This window comes from Capricornis sumatraensis, unplaced genomic scaffold (genome assembly GCF_032405125.1).
Source record: "Capricornis sumatraensis isolate serow.1 unplaced genomic scaffold, serow.2 scaffold54, whole genome shotgun sequence".
NCBI lineage: Eukaryota > Metazoa > Chordata > Mammalia > Artiodactyla > Bovidae > Capricornis > Capricornis sumatraensis.
Genome location: NW_027184663.1, coordinates 22683 through 40439, shown reverse-complemented (window position 1 = coordinate 40439; position 17757 = coordinate 22683). Strand labels below are relative to the sequence as shown.

Sequence of the window (17757 nt, the reverse complement as noted above, 5' to 3'; positions counted from 1 at the left end):
GGTTCTGCAGGACAGGGCTCAGCAGCTGAGACTCCAGGTTCTGCAGGACAGGGCTCAGCAGCTGTGGCGCATAGCGTTAGTTGCTGCACAGCACGTGGGAAACTTCCTGGATCAGGGATAGACCTCACGTCTCCTGCATTTGTAGATGGATTTGCTGAGCTGTCAGGGAAACCCTGGTTTATTTCCCGACCCAGCAGCCGTGCACTGTGCTCCGTCAACCTTGGACTTTCAAGGATACTTCAAGGATTATCATGAAAGCAGCTAGCAACCTCTTTGTCTGGTCACAAAAAGCCACAAAATGGGACTTCCCTGGGGGTCCAGTGGTGAGCATCCTGTGCTTCCAGTGCACGGGGTGGTAATGCCATCCAACCTTCCCACCCTCAGCTGCCCCCTTCTTCTGCTGCCCTCAGTCTTTCCCAGCACTGGGGTCTTTCCCAAAGAGTTGGCTCTTTCCATCAGGAGGCCAAAATATTGGAGTTTCAGCATCAGTCTTTCCAATGAATAATCAGGGTTGATGTCCTTTGGAATTGACTGCTTTGATCTCCTTGCTGTTCAAGGGATTCTCAAGAGTGTTTTCCAGGCTCACAGTTGGAAACCATCAATTCTTCGGCGCTCAGCCTGCCTTATGGTTCCATTCTCACATCTGTGCGTGACTTCCAGAGAAGCCATCGCTTTGCTTATAGACCACTGTCGGCAAAGTGATGTCTCTGCTCTTTAGCACTCTATCTGGGTTTGTCACAGCTTTTCTTCCAAGGAGCAAGCATCTTTTAATTTCGTGGCTGCAGTCACCGTCCACAGTGATTTTGGAGACCAGGGAAATAGTCTGTCACTGTTTCCATTGTTTCTCCATCATTTTGCCATGAAGTGATGGGACCTGATACCATGATCTTAGTTTCTTGAATGCTGAGTATCAAGCCAGCTTTTTCACTTCTCTCTTTCATCCTCATCAAGAGACTCTTTAGTTCCTCTTCACTTTCTGCCATTAGGGTGGTGTTATCTGCATGTATTATTGCTGTTTCTCCCAGCAATCTTGATTCCAGCTTGTGCTTCTTCCAGCCCATCTATGATGTATTCTGCATATAAGTTAAATAAGCAGGGCGGCAGTGTACAGCCTTGACGTACTCCTTTCCCAGTTTTGAACCAGTCGATTCTTCCATGTCCAGTTCTAACTTGCTTCCTGACCTGCATACAGCTTTCTCAGGAGCCAGGACAGGTAGTCTGGTATTCCCGTCTCTTGAAGAATTCTCCACAGTCTGTTGTGATCCACACAGTCAAAGGCTTTTGTGTAGTCAATGAAGCAGATGTTTTACTGGATCTGTGAGCCAACAGATGTCAGTTTGATCTCTGGTTCCTCTGCCTTTTCTAAATCAGGCTTATACATCTGGAAGTTCTCGGTTCACATACCGTTGAAGCCTAGCTTTAAGGATTTTGAGCATCACCTTGCTAGCATGTGAAATGAATGCAGTTGTGTGGTAATTTGAACATTCTTTGGCATTGCCCTTCTTTGGGATTGAAATGAAAACTGACCTTTTCCAGTCCTGTGGCCACTGCCAAGGTTTCCAAAGTTGCTGGCATATTGGGTGAAGCTCTTTAACAGCACCATCTTTGAGGATTTGAAATAGCTCAGCTGGAATTCCATCACCTCCACTGTTTGAACTGTTGCTTCCTAAGGCCCACTTGACTTTGCACTCCAGGATGTCTGGCTCTAGGTGAGTGATCACACTATTGTGGTTATCCAGGTTATTAAGACCTTTTTTTTTTAACAGTTCTTCTGTGTATCCTTGCTACCTCTTCTTAATATCTTCTGCTTTAGTTAGGCCCATACCATTTCTGTCCTTTATTGTGCCCGTCTTTGTATGAAATATTCCCTTGGTATCTGCAATTTTCTTGAAAAGATCTCCAGTCTTTCCCATTCTATTGTTTTCCTGTTTCTTTGCTTTATTCAGATCCCTTGTGATTATACACTGGAAGTGACAAATAGATTCAAGGGGTAGATCTGGCACACAGAGTACCAGACCTATGGCCCAAGGTTCCTAACATTGTACAGGAGGTGGTGATCAAAAGCATCCACAAGAAAAATAAATGCAAAAAGGCAAACTGGTTGTCGGAGGAGGCCTTACAAATTGCTGAGAAGAGACAGGCAAAGGAGACATGGAAAGATACGGCCACCTGAATGCAGAGTTCCAAAGAATAGCAAGGAGAGACAGGAAGGCCTTCTTAGGTGAGCCACCAGGGCAGCCCCTCATCTAATAAAAGGGATTTCTCAGTGGGATCGCTATGCGCTCAGTGCCCCCTATGGACAGTGTGTCATACTGCCCCCCCACCCCCTCGACCCAGCTGGGGGTTGTGTCGGCCGCTCTCAGCGCCCAGGGGGAGGGGGTTCCCCAGCCTCTCCCATGGGGAATCCACAGACCCAAGAGTCTCCTTGGAAGATGCGATTGTACTAATCACGCAGTCGCCTTTAATCATCACCTCACACCCTACATCCGCTGAGAGACACGGAGGACCGAGGAGCGCGTGGACCCTGCCACCCGGCCCCACCTCTGCAGCCACCCATATTCCGTGGATGGATGGATGGATTGCCAGCCCCGCAGGAGAGGACTGACAACTGCCTCCAGGAGGCCCAGCTCCTCAGCGCGCCGTCCGTCAGCCCCAGGCGGCTTCCGGTTCAGGCCCGTGACGTCACAGGACGCAACCGAGGCGGAGCCTCCGGGATGCCCGGCTCCACCCACGTGCTGTCCGTCAGCCCCAGGCGGCTTCCGGTTCAGGCCGGTGACGTCACAGGACGCGCCCGAGGAGCAGCCTCCGGGGTGCTCGGCTCCGCCCGCGCGCCGTCCGTCAGCCCCGAAGCAGCTTCCGGTTCAGCCCAATGACGTCGCTGACAAACCCGCTGGCCCCGATGAAGTCGCCCGCGATGATGTTGGTGCAGCCGGCGGCCGACCCCGGGCACTGGGCCCGCACCCACGCGCACAGGTAGGGGAGCCCCGACAGGGTCAGCTTCTGCAGCGACCAGGCCGGGTGGCCGAGGATGAACTCCAGGTTCTCCGTGAGGTTGATGCCGGCCACGAACAGCCCACCTGGGACAAGAGAGGGGCTGCTGTTCATGGTGCCGGCTCCAGCCGCCCTCGTGTGCGGTCACTAACCCACGGGGTCACGTGGCCAGCCACCCCATGTGGTCACCGACTCACACGGCCGCCCGCCCACGGGGTCAGCAGCTCACGCAGTCACCCACCCATGTGGTCAGCAGCTCAGATCGGTCACCCACCCACACAGTTACCCACCCACTCGGTCACCCGCCCATGGGGTCAGCAGCCCACGGGTCTCTAGGCCACCTGGCCAGCAAGCCATGTGTTCACCCACCCATGGAGTCCCTAACCTGCAAAGTCATGCGGTCACCTGTCCACATGATTACCCACTCACACAGTCATCCATCCATGTGGTCACCCACACGGGGCGTCATCAACTCACACAGCCACCCACCCATGTGGTCAGTAACTCAGACCAGTTACCCACCCACAGTCACCCACCGACTCGGTCACCCGTCCATGTGGTCACCTGCCCATGCGACCACTAACCCATGCGGTCACCCACCCATGTGACCACTAACCCATGCGGTCACCTGCCCAGGCGGTCACCCGCCCATGTGACCACTAACCCATGGAGTCACCCGCCCATGCCGTCACCCCATCCAGACTCTGGCCTCTGCAGCAGTCAGAGCTTCAGATGTCCGACAGAGACCAAAGTTCAGACAGCAGGGGCTCACAGGGGTGTTGACTCATGAGTTTCTCCTGTTAGAGAGGGCAGGCGGGCTGGACGGTGACCCCAAAGATGTCCACGTCCTGACCCTGTGTCGTGGACACAATAATGTGCGCACGGACGTCCACATCCTGACCCCCTGTGGTGGACACAGTAACGTCCCCTAACACGTCATGTTCCGTTTCACGGCTTGAACCCAAAGCCAGCCCGAAGCCCTCGGACACGCGTGTGACCAGGTGTCCCGGTGCGAGGCGGCACTCACCTGGGCGGCCGCAGCTCTTCATGCGCTCCAGGTAGTGGACGAGGTCCTGGGGCTTCACCTTGTTCCCCCACCAGTAGGGGATCCCGGGCCACAGTTCCGCGTGCCGGCTCACGGACGCCTCGTCCTCGTACGACAGGATGACCTGCTGGCCCCGTGACCACAGCTGGCGCAGAGTCGGCACTTCCTGGAGGAGGATCAGCCGGGTGCCCGTGAGACATGTGCACAGGGGCTACTGGGGTGCCTTGTGACACGCTGTGTCAGTTATTGGGGGTGTCCCAGAAGCTACAGTGATGTGTGGGTTATTGGGGTGTCTGTGAGCAGTGATGGGGTGGTTATCGGGTTCTCTGAGAAGAGAGTCGTGGGTGGGTTATTGACGTGTCTCAGTAGAGACACTGGTGGGTAGGTCACTGGGGTGTCTGAGTGGAGACGGTGATGGGTGGGTTATTGGGGTGTCTTGAGCAGTGACTTGTAGATTTTGGGGGTATTTGAGTGGAGACTCTGCTGGGTAGATTACTAGGGTGTCTTGAGCAGTGATGGGCAGATTATGGCGGTTCCTGAGTGGAAACAGAGGTGGGTGGATTAATGGGGTTTCTAATAGGAAATGGCAGGTGGGTGACTGGGGCATCTTGTGGAGTGATTGATGGATTTTGGGGGTGTCTGAGTGGAGACCGGGCAGGGTGGATTACTGGGTGCCTGTGACCAGTGATGGGCTGGTTACTGGCGTGTGAGTGGATTACTGCGCTTCCGTGAGCGGCGTCACCTGGCGCCTGAATCAGCCTCACGCGGCGAGCAGACGGTCCGTGATTACAGTGGAGCCTGGCGCTCCCCCCACCCTTGCCGCCGAGAGCGGGGAGCCCCGCTCACCCCGCGGGGACACAGCATGTCCCCGAAGATGTTCTTGATGCAGCCCACCAGGTACTCGTGCAGGTCCTCCGTCATGCCCTCGAAGTTCCTGCACGCCAGGATGACCACCTCCCGGGGGTGGCCCTCCAGCCACTCGGAGATCTCCGTGAGCGTGTCCTGGGCGGGGGTGGCGAGAAGGGCCTTGTGTGAGAGACGAAGGGGCGTGGGTGGGGGTTTCCCCCAGCACGACCACTCCACAGACGGGTCGGGGGTCCTGACACAGAGAGACACAAAGCAAGGCGCCTGCTCCCAAGGGACCCAGCCTCTCCCGAGTGGCAGCGGGGAGCCGTGGGTGTGTGTACACGCTCCTGTGGGTACGGTGCACACACGTGTGTGTGGTCAGGGCCTGTGTGTGCACAGCTGTGCATGTGTGTGCACGCGCAGCAGCAGGGAGCAGTGCTCATAGGCTTGTGTGGAGTGTGCGCTGCAGGGAGCGTGCGAGGCCAGCAGGGTGCGCGCACACCGAGGCCCAGGGACGGCGCCCCCAGACCCCGAGGGTCGCTGGCGTCTATGGTGGGGGCACAGGGGCCGCGGCCAGAGGAAACTGTGCAGTGAGTTGGCAGCCGAGAGGATGGACTGGACACAGGAAGACACGCTGAGGACCCGGTTCAGCCAAACTGCGGGAGACGCCCCAGAGGCCAGGGCTGCAGGTGTGAGTTCAGAAACGCATGCTGGTTGGGGATTCTGAGTGGCTGATGCCAGAGACCAGCCCTCTCCTGCCTGGAGTGGACGTGTGTCCATCCCTTTACCTTAGGAGTCAGCATCTTCTAACTGGGGTGGACGTGTGTCCATCCTGCTAGGGGTCAGCCTCTCTTGATTGGAGGGGACGTGGGTCCATCTGAGTGGCCGTGTGTCTCTCCCCTTAGGGGTAAGCGTCTTCTAACTGGGGTGGACGTGTGTCTGTCTGAGTGGCCGTGTGTCTACCCCCTTAGAGTTTGGCGTCTTCTAACGGGTGGACGTGTGTCTATCCTGTCAGGGGTCCGCCCCTGTTCACTGGAGGGGACGTGGGTCCATCTGAGTGGACGTGTGTCTGTCCCCTTAGGGGTTAGCGTCTTCTAACCGGGGTGGGTGTGTTTCGGTGTGAGTGGGTGTCTATCCGCCCCCTTAGGGGTCAGTGTCTTCTAACTGGGGTGGACGTGTGTCTGAGTGGACGTGTGTCCATCCCATTAGGGGTCAGTGTCTTCTAACTGGGGTGGACGTGTGTCTGAGTGGACGTGTGTCCATCCCATTAGGGGTCAGTGCCTTCTAACTGGGGTGGACGTGTGTCTGAGTGGACGTGTGTCCATCCCATTAGGGGTCAGTGCCTTCTAACTGGGGTGGACGTGTGTCTGAGTGGACGTGTGTCCATCCCATTAGGGGTCAGTGCCTTCTAACTGGGGTGGACGTGTGTCTGAGTGGACGTGTGTCCATCCCATTAGGGGTCAGTGCCTTCTAACTGGGGTGGACGTGTGTCTGAGTGGACGTGTGTCCATCCCATTAGGGGTCAGTGCCTTCTAACTGGGGTGGACGTGTGTCTGAGTGGACGTGTGTCCATCCCATTAGGGGTCAGTGCCTTCTAACTGGGGTGGACGTGTGTCTGAGTGGACGTGTGTCCATCCCATTAGGGGTCAGTGCCTTCTAACTGGGGTGGACGTGTGTCTGAGTGGACGTGTGTCCATCCCATTAGGGGTCAGTGCCTTCTAACTGGGGTGGACGTGTGTCTGAGTGGACGTGTGTCCATCCCATTAGGGGTCAGTGCCTTCTAACTGGGGTGGACGTGTGTCTGTCTGAGTGGGTATGCATCCGCCCCCTTAGGGGTCAGCGTCTTCTAACGGGTGGATGTGTGTCCATCCCATTAGGGGTCAGCGTCTTCTTACTGGGGTGGACGTGTGTCTGTCTGAGTGGCCGTGTGTCTGCCCCTCTCTTCTAACGGGTGGACCTGTGTGTCCGGTCAGGGGTCTGCCTCTGTTCACTGGCAGGGACGTGGGTCCATCTGAGTGGCCATGTGTCTCTCCCCTTAGGCGTCAGCGTCTTCTAACTGGGGTGGACGTGTGTCTGTCTGAGTGGGTGTGCGTCCGCCCCCTTAGGGGTCAGCATCTTCTAACTGGGGTGGGCCTGTGTTGCCCCTTACAGGCCAGCCTGTCCTGCCTGGACCGCACATGGCTGTCCCTGGCTGGCGGCCCCCCGCGCGTGTGCCCACCTCCACGAGGGCCGTCGTGTACACCATGTGGACGAAGTGCAGGTTCCTCTCGGAGCCCTCCTCCATGTGTGCGATCCGCAGGTCCAGGTACCGCACGCCCGCGTCCAGCTGCTCCGTGACGCTCAGCACCTGCACACAGGGGTCGGTCACCGGTGCTGGGCACAGGGTGGCCCTGCCTCGGCTCGTCGCCGCCCTCGGGGGCTGGGCCCGCACTGAGGACGCCCAGCTGAGGGCCGCGTCGTCCACCGTGAAGTCGGCAGTGTTGGAGCTGCCAGGCTCAGGCCCTGCTTCTGGGAACAGGGTCTGCAGGGTCACTGGTCACGTGCAGCCAGAGCCGGGGCCCAGACTGTGCTCTTGGGGGTCCCTGCAGGGTCCAGCCTCACCCTCCTCCCTGGCAGTCCCTGGGCAGAAGCCCCCAGTGGGTTCACCAGCGCAGGCTCCAGGACACCCCAGCTGGACCCTCGGACGTGAGGACACACGGGACCCACAGAGGTCTGCCGCCACCCCCACAGAGGCGCTAGGGAAGGCAAGGAGGAACCAAGGGGCAGAAGGAAAGGAAGAAAGCTCTGCCTGCCGCGTGAATAAGAGGAAAAAGCAAAAAAATAACAGCAACGGAAATGAAAAGGGAAAGCTGCTCAGTCGTGTCCAACTCTTGGCAGTCCCATGGACTGTGGCCCACAGACCCCTCTGTCCATGGGATTCTCCAGGCAAGATCACTGGAGTGGGGAGCCTTTCCCTTCTCCAGGGGGTATTCCCAACCCAGGGATCAAACCCAGGTCTCCCGCATTGCAGGCAGGTTCCTTACCAGCTGAGCCACCAGGGAAGCCGTAACATAAATTAGTAGCAGAAAAGGTACTTTGTCCTCTACAAGGAATCATAATGGAAAAAGAAAACAATAAGGATAAAAAGTTGGAAAGAAAATAACAGATGTGCTCTATCCAAAATAAAAGAAGCAAAGACTAATATTAACTTAAATTAGTAGCAGAAAATGGCAGTGCTCTCTACACAGCGTCATTATGGAAAAAGAAAAATATCTAAGGATTTAAAAAAAGGGAAAGAAAGCGATAGTCTCCCTCTAGCCAGAGTAAAAGGAAAAGTAAAATGAATATTAACATCAGCCAGTAGCAGAAAACGGTGCTGTGTTCTCTGCATGGAGCCATCATAGAAGAAGAGAGAAAGAAAAGGATAAAAAAGGGAAAGGAAGTCACAGGCCCCCCACCCATCCAGTGCAAAGAAAGAGAAAGCAAAACCTAACACGAACATTGCCAGCTGTGACCTGCCATCCACCTCTAAAAGGCAGCCGCTGACCTTCAACACCCCCGGAAAGACCCCCCGCCACCACGCACACCCCAGGCCTCCCTGGCAGCCCTACCAGTGGAGACCTCGGCACCCAGGCCTCCCAGGACGGAGGGACCCCGGCAGCAAGGGACCCTCAGAGCAGAGGGCCCCCAGCCCTACAGGCCTCCCGGGCTCTGGTGGACCCGCCCCTCTGGGTGCGAGCTGCAGGCGCCTGACTGGAGCAGGAATGAGGCTTGCCCACATTCCAGCCCTTGCTCTCCGCCCCTCAGGTCCCCCAGCAGGATTCCAGCGACTGGGGACCTCCCAGGGGGAAGCAATTACACGAGGCCAGAGGTGCAATTACAAGAGGCCAGAGGTGTGCTTGACAGCCTCTGGTCCCCTGGGGAGGACCAGCCTGGGAGCCGAGAAACCAGGAATGTGAGTGCCCCCCACGCAGGGTACAGGAAGGCGGGGCCGCCTGCCCCCGAGGTGGGCCCTTGTTCCTGCGGCCCCTGGGCCCGGGCGGGTTCTCTACCCCCCACCATCCACCCCCGGCTGGCCTGTGTGCCAGCGACACGGCTGCTGCCAGCCGGTGCCCCCTCCTCTCAGACAGGCCCCGCCATCGACCCCTCTCCATCCTGCACAGTGACTGCCGCCCACCCGGCTTCTCCCCACCCCCTAAACCCTGCGCCGAGGGGAGGAGCCCTGCAGGGGGAGGGAGGGGGTGCCTGCGTCTGCTTCTCTGGGACCCCACGGGCTGCAGCCCGCCAGGCTCGCTGTCCATGGGAGTCTCCAGGCCAGCACACTGGCGTGGGCGGCCATTTCCTCTTTCAGGGGCTATTCCCCCACCCAGGGATCAAACCTGAGTTCCCTGCATTGCCGGCGGATTCCTTACGATCTGAGCCACCAAGGAATCCTACCTGGCGGGGGTGTCGCTCTGCAAACACAAAGCCAGCTCAGAGGACGTGGGAACTCAGCTGTTGCTCATCTGGGAGCAGGAAGGAGCTGTCCTCAGCTGGGAGCAGGAAGGAGGTGTCCTCAGCTGCACAATGGGCGGGCCCCCCCTTCCCTCCCCCCCACCCCCGCCTCTGACTTCAGCCTGTGATGCTCTTAGTTCGTGGCTTCAGGCTGGCCCACAGTAAAGCTCTGTCCTTTGCTACCCTTCTGGGAGGCTCGCCGGGTGGGGAAGATCCCCTGCAGGAGGGCATGGCAACCCACTCCAGTGTTCTTGCCTGCAGAATCCCACTGGTGGAGGAGCCTGGTAGACTTGAGTCCATGGGGTTGCAAAGAGGCAGACACGACTGAGCGACTCAAGAACAACTGAGCTGTACAGCAGGTTTGCTCTCAGTCCTGTTTCCCCAACAGGGATGAGGACGCCGCCCTGGGGTCGCACCAGTGGCTGGCGCTGGGCCAGGGCTGGGCGTGCCTGCAGACCCTCACCTGTGTGGTGGCCCACTTGAGCACCACGGGCAGGGTGGCGCACGGCAGCGCTTTGCGCAGCAGCTGCAGCAGCCTCGGCTCCTGGCTGGAGATGGGCGACTTCTTGTTCAGGCAGTAGGTCATCGTGTCGTGACTCCCTGTGCAGGCATACCAGGCGGGGGACACGTGAGCCCCGAGCCTGCCCCGTGCCCCCGGGCCGCCCTCAGGACGTACGGCTGTAGCGCCGCAGGGCGCAGGGAATCCTGAAAGTCACGCCCGCCGAGACCGCGGAACTGAATCCTGTTTCGCAATGGGGTCTCTGCAGATGGGAGCAAGTGGAGGGCAGTTTCTTTAAGGAGTGCCGGTTTTGGACAGGAAAGGCTTCAGATGGCTTGTGATTCCATGGTTTGTGGTTTCCCAGGTGGTGCTCCTGGCAAAGAACCCGCCCGCCAATGCAGGAGACATAGAAGACGCAGGTTTGATCCCTGGGTCAGGAAGATCCCCTGGAGGAGGCCCGGCAACCCCACTCCAGGATTCTTGCTTGGAGAATCCCGCGGAAAGAGGATCCTGGCGGGTGCAGTCCGTGGGGTCCCAGAGAGTGTGACATGAGTGAGCAGAGACAGACCCTCTCTAGTTACAAGCACTCTGAAGTCATTCATAGTATTTTCAGGCTCTTTATGACACCGGTTCCATCTATTCTTTTTCCTTTTAAATCTGTGTGGTCTGTTTCAGAGACTGTGCTCAGATTCACACCTTAGCAGTCACCAGGGGACAATCCAGAAATGCTTCCCTCTGTCTCTGAACATAGGTCTGGACGAGCTGCATTTCTTTCTCCCATTTTTTTTTCTTAATTTATTCTCAGGGTCAAGGGATGGGAAGGAGGATTTACAAGTTCACAGTATAATTGGATTTGATGCTGTACGGAAGAGTGGATGGGAGGGTGGATGAGTGGATGGATGGTGGGTGGGTGGGGGGTGGGTGGATGGGTGGGTGGGTGGTGGCTGGATGGTGGGGTGGAGGGGTGGAGGGAGGGACTGATGGGGGTGGTTGGATGCATGGGTGGATGGATGGTGAGTTGGTGGTTAGACGGATGGATGAGGGGGTGGATGGACGAGGAGTGGGTGGATGAGTGGATGGCCGGTGAGTGGGTGGATGGACGGATGGGTGGGTTCTCAGCATGTGGTCCATGCACACGGTGCTCTGTGACTCCCCATGAAAAGGAGTGAAGCTCTGACAGGCTGCATAGTGGACGGACCGTGAACACATGGCGGTCAGTGAGAGGAGCAGAGAAGGAGACGTTTTCCGTGAGCGTTTATGAGAAATGTCCAGAACAGGCACATTTGCAAAGACGGAAGCAGGTGAGAGGTGCCCGGGCCTGGGGGAGGGCCTCAGGAGTTCTGTGTAAGGAGAGCGGGCCCCTCGTGGGTGGAGGCGGCCTGAAGACCCGGATGCCCCCTCCTTGCGGAGCCCCCACGGCCTTGCTCGCCGGGAAGCAGCGGAAAGGCGGAGACAGGGTCCGCGGTTCCCTGGCTGCTCCACACCCGCAGGGAAAGGCCGTGTGGGCCCCTCCCAGGGAGGGTGGGGTGGCGGGCATCAAACCCCAGAGCCGTCGAGAGGGCGAGGAGGAGTCTGAGGCTGCCTTCCCTAGGAAACGGCACTTCCTGTTCGTCCCTCTGCTCGTGTGCGCGCCCAGCGGGCAGTGCCCAGGGTCGCGGCCGGAGGAGTGTGCGTGGAGAATGGTGCGTTTGCACCTTGGGAGGTAAGCAGGCTGGTGCTGGCCGGCGGGGACCCTCCCCGCCCAGGCCCCGGTGGCTGCCCCTCCGATGGCCTGAGCACAGCAGTGTCGCCCTGGAAGTGCCCGCCTACCTGGGTACCTCCGGGCATTCCCAAGTCGAGATGCCTGCCCACGGCTGAGCTTTGCAGCACTTTGCGACCAAACTGGCTGGAGTCAAGAGGTTCCTCATTTTAATTAAATAGTTCCGGTACCACTTACCGAGTCGTCTGGGGCCGGGTGGACACCTTAAACTTTGGGCGCTCCGGGCTCAAGTGCAGAAGGTGCTGCCTGAGCTCTGATGGAAAACGTGGGTGCGAAGATGAGGAAGCTCAAGTTCCCAGGGGTCCCCGGGAGTAGGACAGTGGCCGAGAAAGCACGCCCCCCTCCCCAGGGCTGGCACGTGTCCTGAAGGCAGGCGCTCTCGGGTTCATGTGCCTTCCGGGTTGAATGGGGATAAAGTGGACCCAGACGGAAGGTGCTGGGGTGTGTATGTATGTGTGCACTACGTGTGCACGCATATGTGTGTGTGTGTTCCTTGTGTGTGTGCATGCGTGTGTGCGGTGTGCATGTGTGTGCATGTGTTCCGTGTGTGTGCAGTGTGTGTGCCTGCACGTGTGTGTGTGTGCGCGTGTGTGCCTGTACGTGTGTGTGCCTGCATGTTTGGCACTGAGGCTTCGCACACCCGGGGCCGTCTGGAGGCCGCCTTCCCGCCGAGCCGAGCCTGCGGGGCCTCACCTGGGATGGAGAGCTGGTGCAGCGGCACGTCCCAGAGCCGAGAGCTCAGCGCCGACATCCAGTCCGCGTTCGCCTTGGAGGCGCAGGGCAGGCCGCCGAAGGAGCCGGCCGAGCTCACTTGCCCGCCCATCGGAGGCCGAGCCGGGAGATCTGCGGGAGGAAACGGGGCTCTGCAGGAGTTGAAACAGGACGTGCGCGGAGGTGTGGCTCAGAAACGGGAACCTGCGGGCTTCTCTCCAAGTGAAAGGATGGGGCGCTGGCGAGGGAGACAGCTCTAGAGACAGAAATGGACAGAGACATGAAGAGACGCGGGAGGTGAAGGGAGGGTTTGAGGGGGGGCAAGGGAGGGGGGACAGGGACCAACAGACAGACCCCAGCACCTCAAGTCTGTTCTCCCTGCGGCTGGAGCTGGCGACCCCCTCCAGAGGGCCGCCCACCCTCGCGCTCTGCACCAGCCCCTCCTCTAAGGGGCCCCTGTTGAGCCTGCGGGGCCTCCAGGAATGGGGGCTTCCATCCTAGGGGGCTGGAGCGCAGGCGCTAGGCCACACCTCCTTCACGCCCCGAGGCGCTCTGTCCGTCTGGTGGGTGTTGCTGCAGGAAACGAAACAGTATAGGCTCCCAGGATGAAGCGCCCGGCTGAGCAGCTAAGCAGCTGGGAGCGCCTCCGGTCAGGGTCTGAGTGTCCCCTCTCTCCTGTTACGGGCGGGTGTCCTGACAGGGCGGGGACAGGGAAGTGAAAACACCAGCGTCTTTACTACCGTGGGGCCAAGCGCGGCCATCCCATGATGCAAGGAGACGATTGAAAACAGAAGCACCTGGAGACAGGACTTCGGTGGCGGCCTCTGACATCGCTCCCGAGCCTCTGTGCCTCGTCTTCCCACCAGGGAGCGGGGACAGAGCCCTCTGCGTGGTGTTGAAGGTGACCCGGGGGTCCAGGAAGCCCCGCCCTCACCCCCCGTGTCCTGGAAACAGTTTCTGCAACAGTTTTCCTCCCTGTAGAGACTCAGATCCTCACTTCCCTGACCCGGCCACACAGACCAGTTCCTCCCCGGGATCGTCCATCGGGGCTGAGCCGGTCAGAGCATGGGCCTGCGACCCGCTGGTTCCGCCTGCCCAGCCCCAACTGCAGCCCCTGTCCCTGCTTGGGCAGAAGTCCCCCCTAACGGCTCCTCCCAGTCAGGGCCTGTGGTCCACGTGCCACCAGGAGTGCTTTCATGGCAAACATGCCTGGGCCTCTGTTCTTGTGTTTACTGCTCTCCATGGACAGGGGTGGTTCCCATTCTTAAGGTCCCCCCTCTACAGTAATAGTCCCCTTCTGTTGTCATAGTCCCCCCCCACAGTAATAGTCCCCTTCTGTTGTCAGAGTCCCCCTTATACAGTAACAGTCCCCTTCTGTTGTCACAGTCTCCCCTCTACATTAATAGTCCCCTTCTGTTGTCAGAGTCCCCCCTATACAGTAATAGTCCCCTTCTGTTGTCATAGTCCCCCCTATACAGTAATAGTTCCCTTCTGTTGTCAGAGTCCCCCCTACAGTAATAGTCCCCTTCTGTTGTCAGAGTCCCCCCTCTACAGTAATAGTCCCCTTCTGTTGTCAGAGTCCCCCCTCTACAGTAATAGTGCCCCTCTGTTGTCAAAGTTCCCCCTCTACAGTAGTAGTCTCCCCTAGAGTAATGATCCTATAGTGTCATAGTGTCTCTGCAATAATAGTCCTCCTCGATTCCAGTAGTCCCCATAATTACAATCGTCTGCTTCTGCTATCCCCCCTCTAGAGTAAAAGTCCTCTGTTGCTCTAATCTCCGTCTATGGTGAACGTCCCCCTCTACTGTCGGGGTCCACCCCCATTGTAGTAAGTCTGTCTCTATGGTAAGAGTCTCTCCTCCAATAATCTCCCTCTGTTGTCAGTGTTGCCCCTCCACAGTAATAGTCCCCCACTACAGTAAGGGTCCTTCTTTATTAGGGGTCCCCGCTCCACAGCAGGGCTTCCCTGCTGGCTCAGCTGGTAAGGAATCCGCCTGCAATGGAGGAGACCTGGGTTCAGTCCCTGGGTTGGGAAGACTCCCTGGAGAAGGGAGAGGCCACCCACTCCAGTATTGTGGCCTGGAGAATCCCACGGCCTGTGCAGAGTCAGACAGGACTGAGCGACTTTCACTTTCTCCACAGGAATATCCTCCCTACATGGTCATAGGCCCTTTGATGGCTGTATTTCCCCTCTGTCATAGTAGTCACCTCTCTGCAGTAATATTGCCCCTTGCACAAATAAAGCCCTCAGTTCAGTTCAGTCGCTCAGTCGTGTCCGACTCTCTGTGACCCCAGGAATCGCTGCACGCCAGGCCTTTCTGTCCATCACCAACTCCCGGAGTTCACTGAGACGTCCATCGAGTCCATGATGCCATCCAGCCATCTCATCCTCTGTTGTCCCCTTCTCCTCCTGCCCCCAATCCCCCCCAGCATCAGAGTCTTTCCCAATGAGTCAACTCTTCGCATGAGGTGGCCAAAGTATTGGAGTTTCAGCTTTAGCATCAGTCCTTCCAATGACCACCCAGGGCTGATCTCCTTCAGAATGGACTGGTTGGCTCTCCTTGCAGTCCAAGGGACTCTCAAGAGTCTTCTCCAACACCACAGTTCAAAGCCCCACCTCTGTGTAATCATCCCCTCTCTAGCGTAATTCTCTTGCCTGAAGGACTCTTTTCCTGTAATAGTCCCCTTTCCTCTTCACAATGACCCTTCAGAATAAAAGTCTCTTCCTAATCCGAACATGATTTTCATCAGCTTCAAGGAGATGCGAGTAGAACACACAGCTAAACAGTGTGTCAGAAGCGCGAGCCCAGCGGCCTGGGGAGCACCACGCGGCGCCGTGGGGAGCAGCTGCGGGTGTGTGCGCCCCGGCTCCTAGCACTCCTCTGGTGCGTCTGTGTCAGCACCCTGGGGACACCTGTGGGTGTGTGTCTGTCTCTTCCCCTCGCAGAGGAGACCTCCCCATAACACAGGGTTCCTGCCCGCTGGGTGTCCTGTCCACGTCTCCCCATAACACAGGGCTCCTGCCCAGTCCTGAGCCCTCCTGTCTCCACATCCCCGGACGTCTGTTCCATCAGAATCCGGGTCACTGAGTCACAAGCCCTTCATCCTCCTGTGTGCGCTGGCCTGAGACCCTGGTGGCTTCATTGTGAAGGGAGGGAAAATTCCATCCCCCGTGGACACCAATCCCGTACTCGCAGGACACTCCCGTCTCCCCGGTACACACGTGTGGGTCACCTACCCTCTCTCCCTTGGCTGTGAGCCCCAGCTGTCTGGTTTCCGAGTGCAGATTCAGGAATGCTTGGGGCCACGCAGCCTTGAGGCCTCGGACAGCACCCCAGGGAGCGCGCCCCCATGGCTTCCGCAGGCTCGGCGGGGCACTTCCTCAGGTGCCTGCCACGCCCTCTGTGTCCTCGGCCGCTCAGGTGAGCGTGCGGGGCGCCTGCCGGTGAGGGCAGGTTCCGTCCCCGCGGGCCCCGGGGAGACACGGGGGAGGCCCCGTGTGCCCGCACGCACGTCTGCGGGTGGGATGGGCACACAGGCGCCCAGGGCATAGTTCTCAGGTGAATGAATGGATGGAGCAACGCAGGGCCGGCGAACCCAGCACATAGCCGTTCCTGTCGTGCTGCTCACCCGGCCCCGAGTGGTGGGCAGGCTTCACAAGCGATAGGCTCCTAGACCTTTGCTCAGGTCCCCAAACTCACCAGCCCCCTGAAAGGCTCACTGGGTCCCCAAGATACTCACCAGCCCCCTGAAACACGCTCTAGATCCCCAAACTCACCAGCCCCCTGAAAGGTTCACTGGGTCCCCAAGATATGAAACGTTCACTGGGTCTCCTAAACTCACCAGCCCCCTGAACGGCTCACTGGGTCCCCAAGATATGAAACGCTCACTGGGTCCCCTAAACTCACCAGCCCCCTGAAAGGCTCACTGGGTCCCCAAGCACTTCCCGGGCTCCCAAAGTGCCCACCCACCCCGACCAGCCCGTGGCCCTACCCCCTCAGCGTCAGGACAGGATGGAGACCTGGGTCATCAGCTGTCCTCCCCGAGTGGCACCAGCCAGCACAGGTCAGCACCGGCTCGGGACTCGTGATGGGCTTGAAACCGCGCCCCGCGAGCCGCAGTCCAGGGCCTCTGTCGGGCCCCGCGCTCGCGCCCGGAGGGACTCTCCTTCCACCTGCAGACGCCAGGTGGACGCCTCCGTTCCCCCGCGAGGTCCCAGCCCTCCAGCCCCTCCCGCTGCCCAGTCCGGCCGCCCAGGGCCCGGGGGCCCGAGCGCGCAGACCTCCCGGGACCCCCGCCTCACCGAGGGAGTCTGTCCGCGTGTCTCCCCGGGGGACGCCGCGTGCGCACCGCACTCTCTGACCGCGGAGTCCAGCGGGAACTCCCGGCTGCTCGCTGAGCTCGTTCGGCCCGCGGGAGCCTCAGGCGTTTCCTCAAAGGCCTGACTGGATGCGGAAACACCCACTCCCCGAGGTGGGGGGACCGCCTCCTAGACATGCCCCGCCCCGCCCCCTGCATCGCCCGGCTCTAGGCGGGGGACTCTTGTGCGGACAGCGCTGCCTGGCCGGGTTGGGGGGCCCGGGTGCCCCCGACGGACAGTCTGCAGGGCCCAGCCCTGCCCAGGGGCCGTCGTGGGTCCAGCGCCCAGACGGTGGGATGCCAGCGCGACCCGGGTGTGACCACGGGGGCCCTGAGGGCCGTGAGCTGGGCTAGGGCGACCTGACCACCTGGCTGAGCGCTGGCCGCTGTCCAGCATGTGGTCGCTGCCGCCCAGGACCGGAGCAAACAGGGCTGTCAGCCCAGGGCTCCGTTGCATCATCCAGGCCTCCAAGCCTTTGATCCCGCCGGGTCACGCTGGGTGGCAGGTGGCCAAGTCCTCCACTGAAGTGTCCGGCCCCGAGTGGCCCTTGTCCCAGCCCTGACTGCGGTGTGTGGTCTCCTCGGGTGAAGGTGGACCCCCAGGGCGAGTCCTCACCTGCAGCCCCGCTGGCCCCAGGTGACAGGGCCCAGGAAGGTCAGTCCCTCGCCCTCCGCGAGCCCTGTCTGCTCCTCGCAAGTTAGCGCCTTGGGCCCCCGCCTCCCTTCCCCCATTGTGGCTGGAGGTCAAGGGATCAGAGGTGGACCGTGAATTCCAGCTCACTGCCGGGAACCCGCCTGGTGGCCAGGCTTCACAGGTAAAGAATCTGCCTGCCACACCAGAAAGCGGGTTCAAGCCCTGGGTGGGGAAGGTACCCCGGAGGAGGAAGCGCGAACCCAGTCCAGTGTTCGTGCCTGGAGAGCCCCATGGCAGAGGAGCCAGGGGGCCATAGTCCCTGGGGGCGGGAAGAGACATCACAGGGTGGCCAAGAGAAACAGCTGCAGGCGGCCCTTCTCCCCTCGCCCCTGAGTCCCTGTTGCAGGAGCTGCTAGTTCCCTCTGGGGGCTCGCCTCCCG

At 59.4% G+C, this 17757-nt stretch overlaps 1 protein-coding gene and 1 long non-coding RNA gene across 3 annotated transcripts; one reads left to right on the top strand and one right to left on the bottom strand.

Moving 5' to 3' along the window:
* Window positions 1-2469: 2469 nt before the first annotated feature.
* PLCXD1 (phosphatidylinositol specific phospholipase C X domain containing 1) lies at window positions 2470-16740 on the bottom strand. 2 transcript variants are annotated; one of them, XM_068963531.1, is made up of 7 exons: window positions 16628-16740; window positions 12307-12456; window positions 9819-9955; window positions 7101-7229; window positions 4883-5038; window positions 4019-4202; window positions 2470-3077 (listed from the first exon to the last, which is right to left on the bottom strand). In XM_068963531.1, exons 2-7 carry the CDS (start codon window positions 12434-12436, stop codon window positions 2839-2841), a joined length of 975 nt encoding a protein of 324 aa, XP_068819632.1. In that variant the 5' UTR covers window positions 12437-12456; window positions 16628-16740; the 3' UTR covers window positions 2470-2838. The 2 variants fall into 2 exon arrangements, with proteins under 2 accessions (XP_068819632.1, XP_068819631.1); XM_068963530.1 differs by lacking the exon at window positions 16628-16740 and adding an exon at window positions 12687-12718 and having other exon boundaries at window positions 12307-12580.
* On the top strand, window positions 12198-13379 carry LOC138072488 (uncharacterized). The gene is made up of 3 exons (XR_011144353.1): window positions 12198-12507; window positions 13025-13225; window positions 13306-13379. It is a non-coding gene; the product is annotated as an uncharacterized lncRNA (long non-coding RNA).
* Window positions 16741-17757: the final 1017 nt, after the last annotated feature.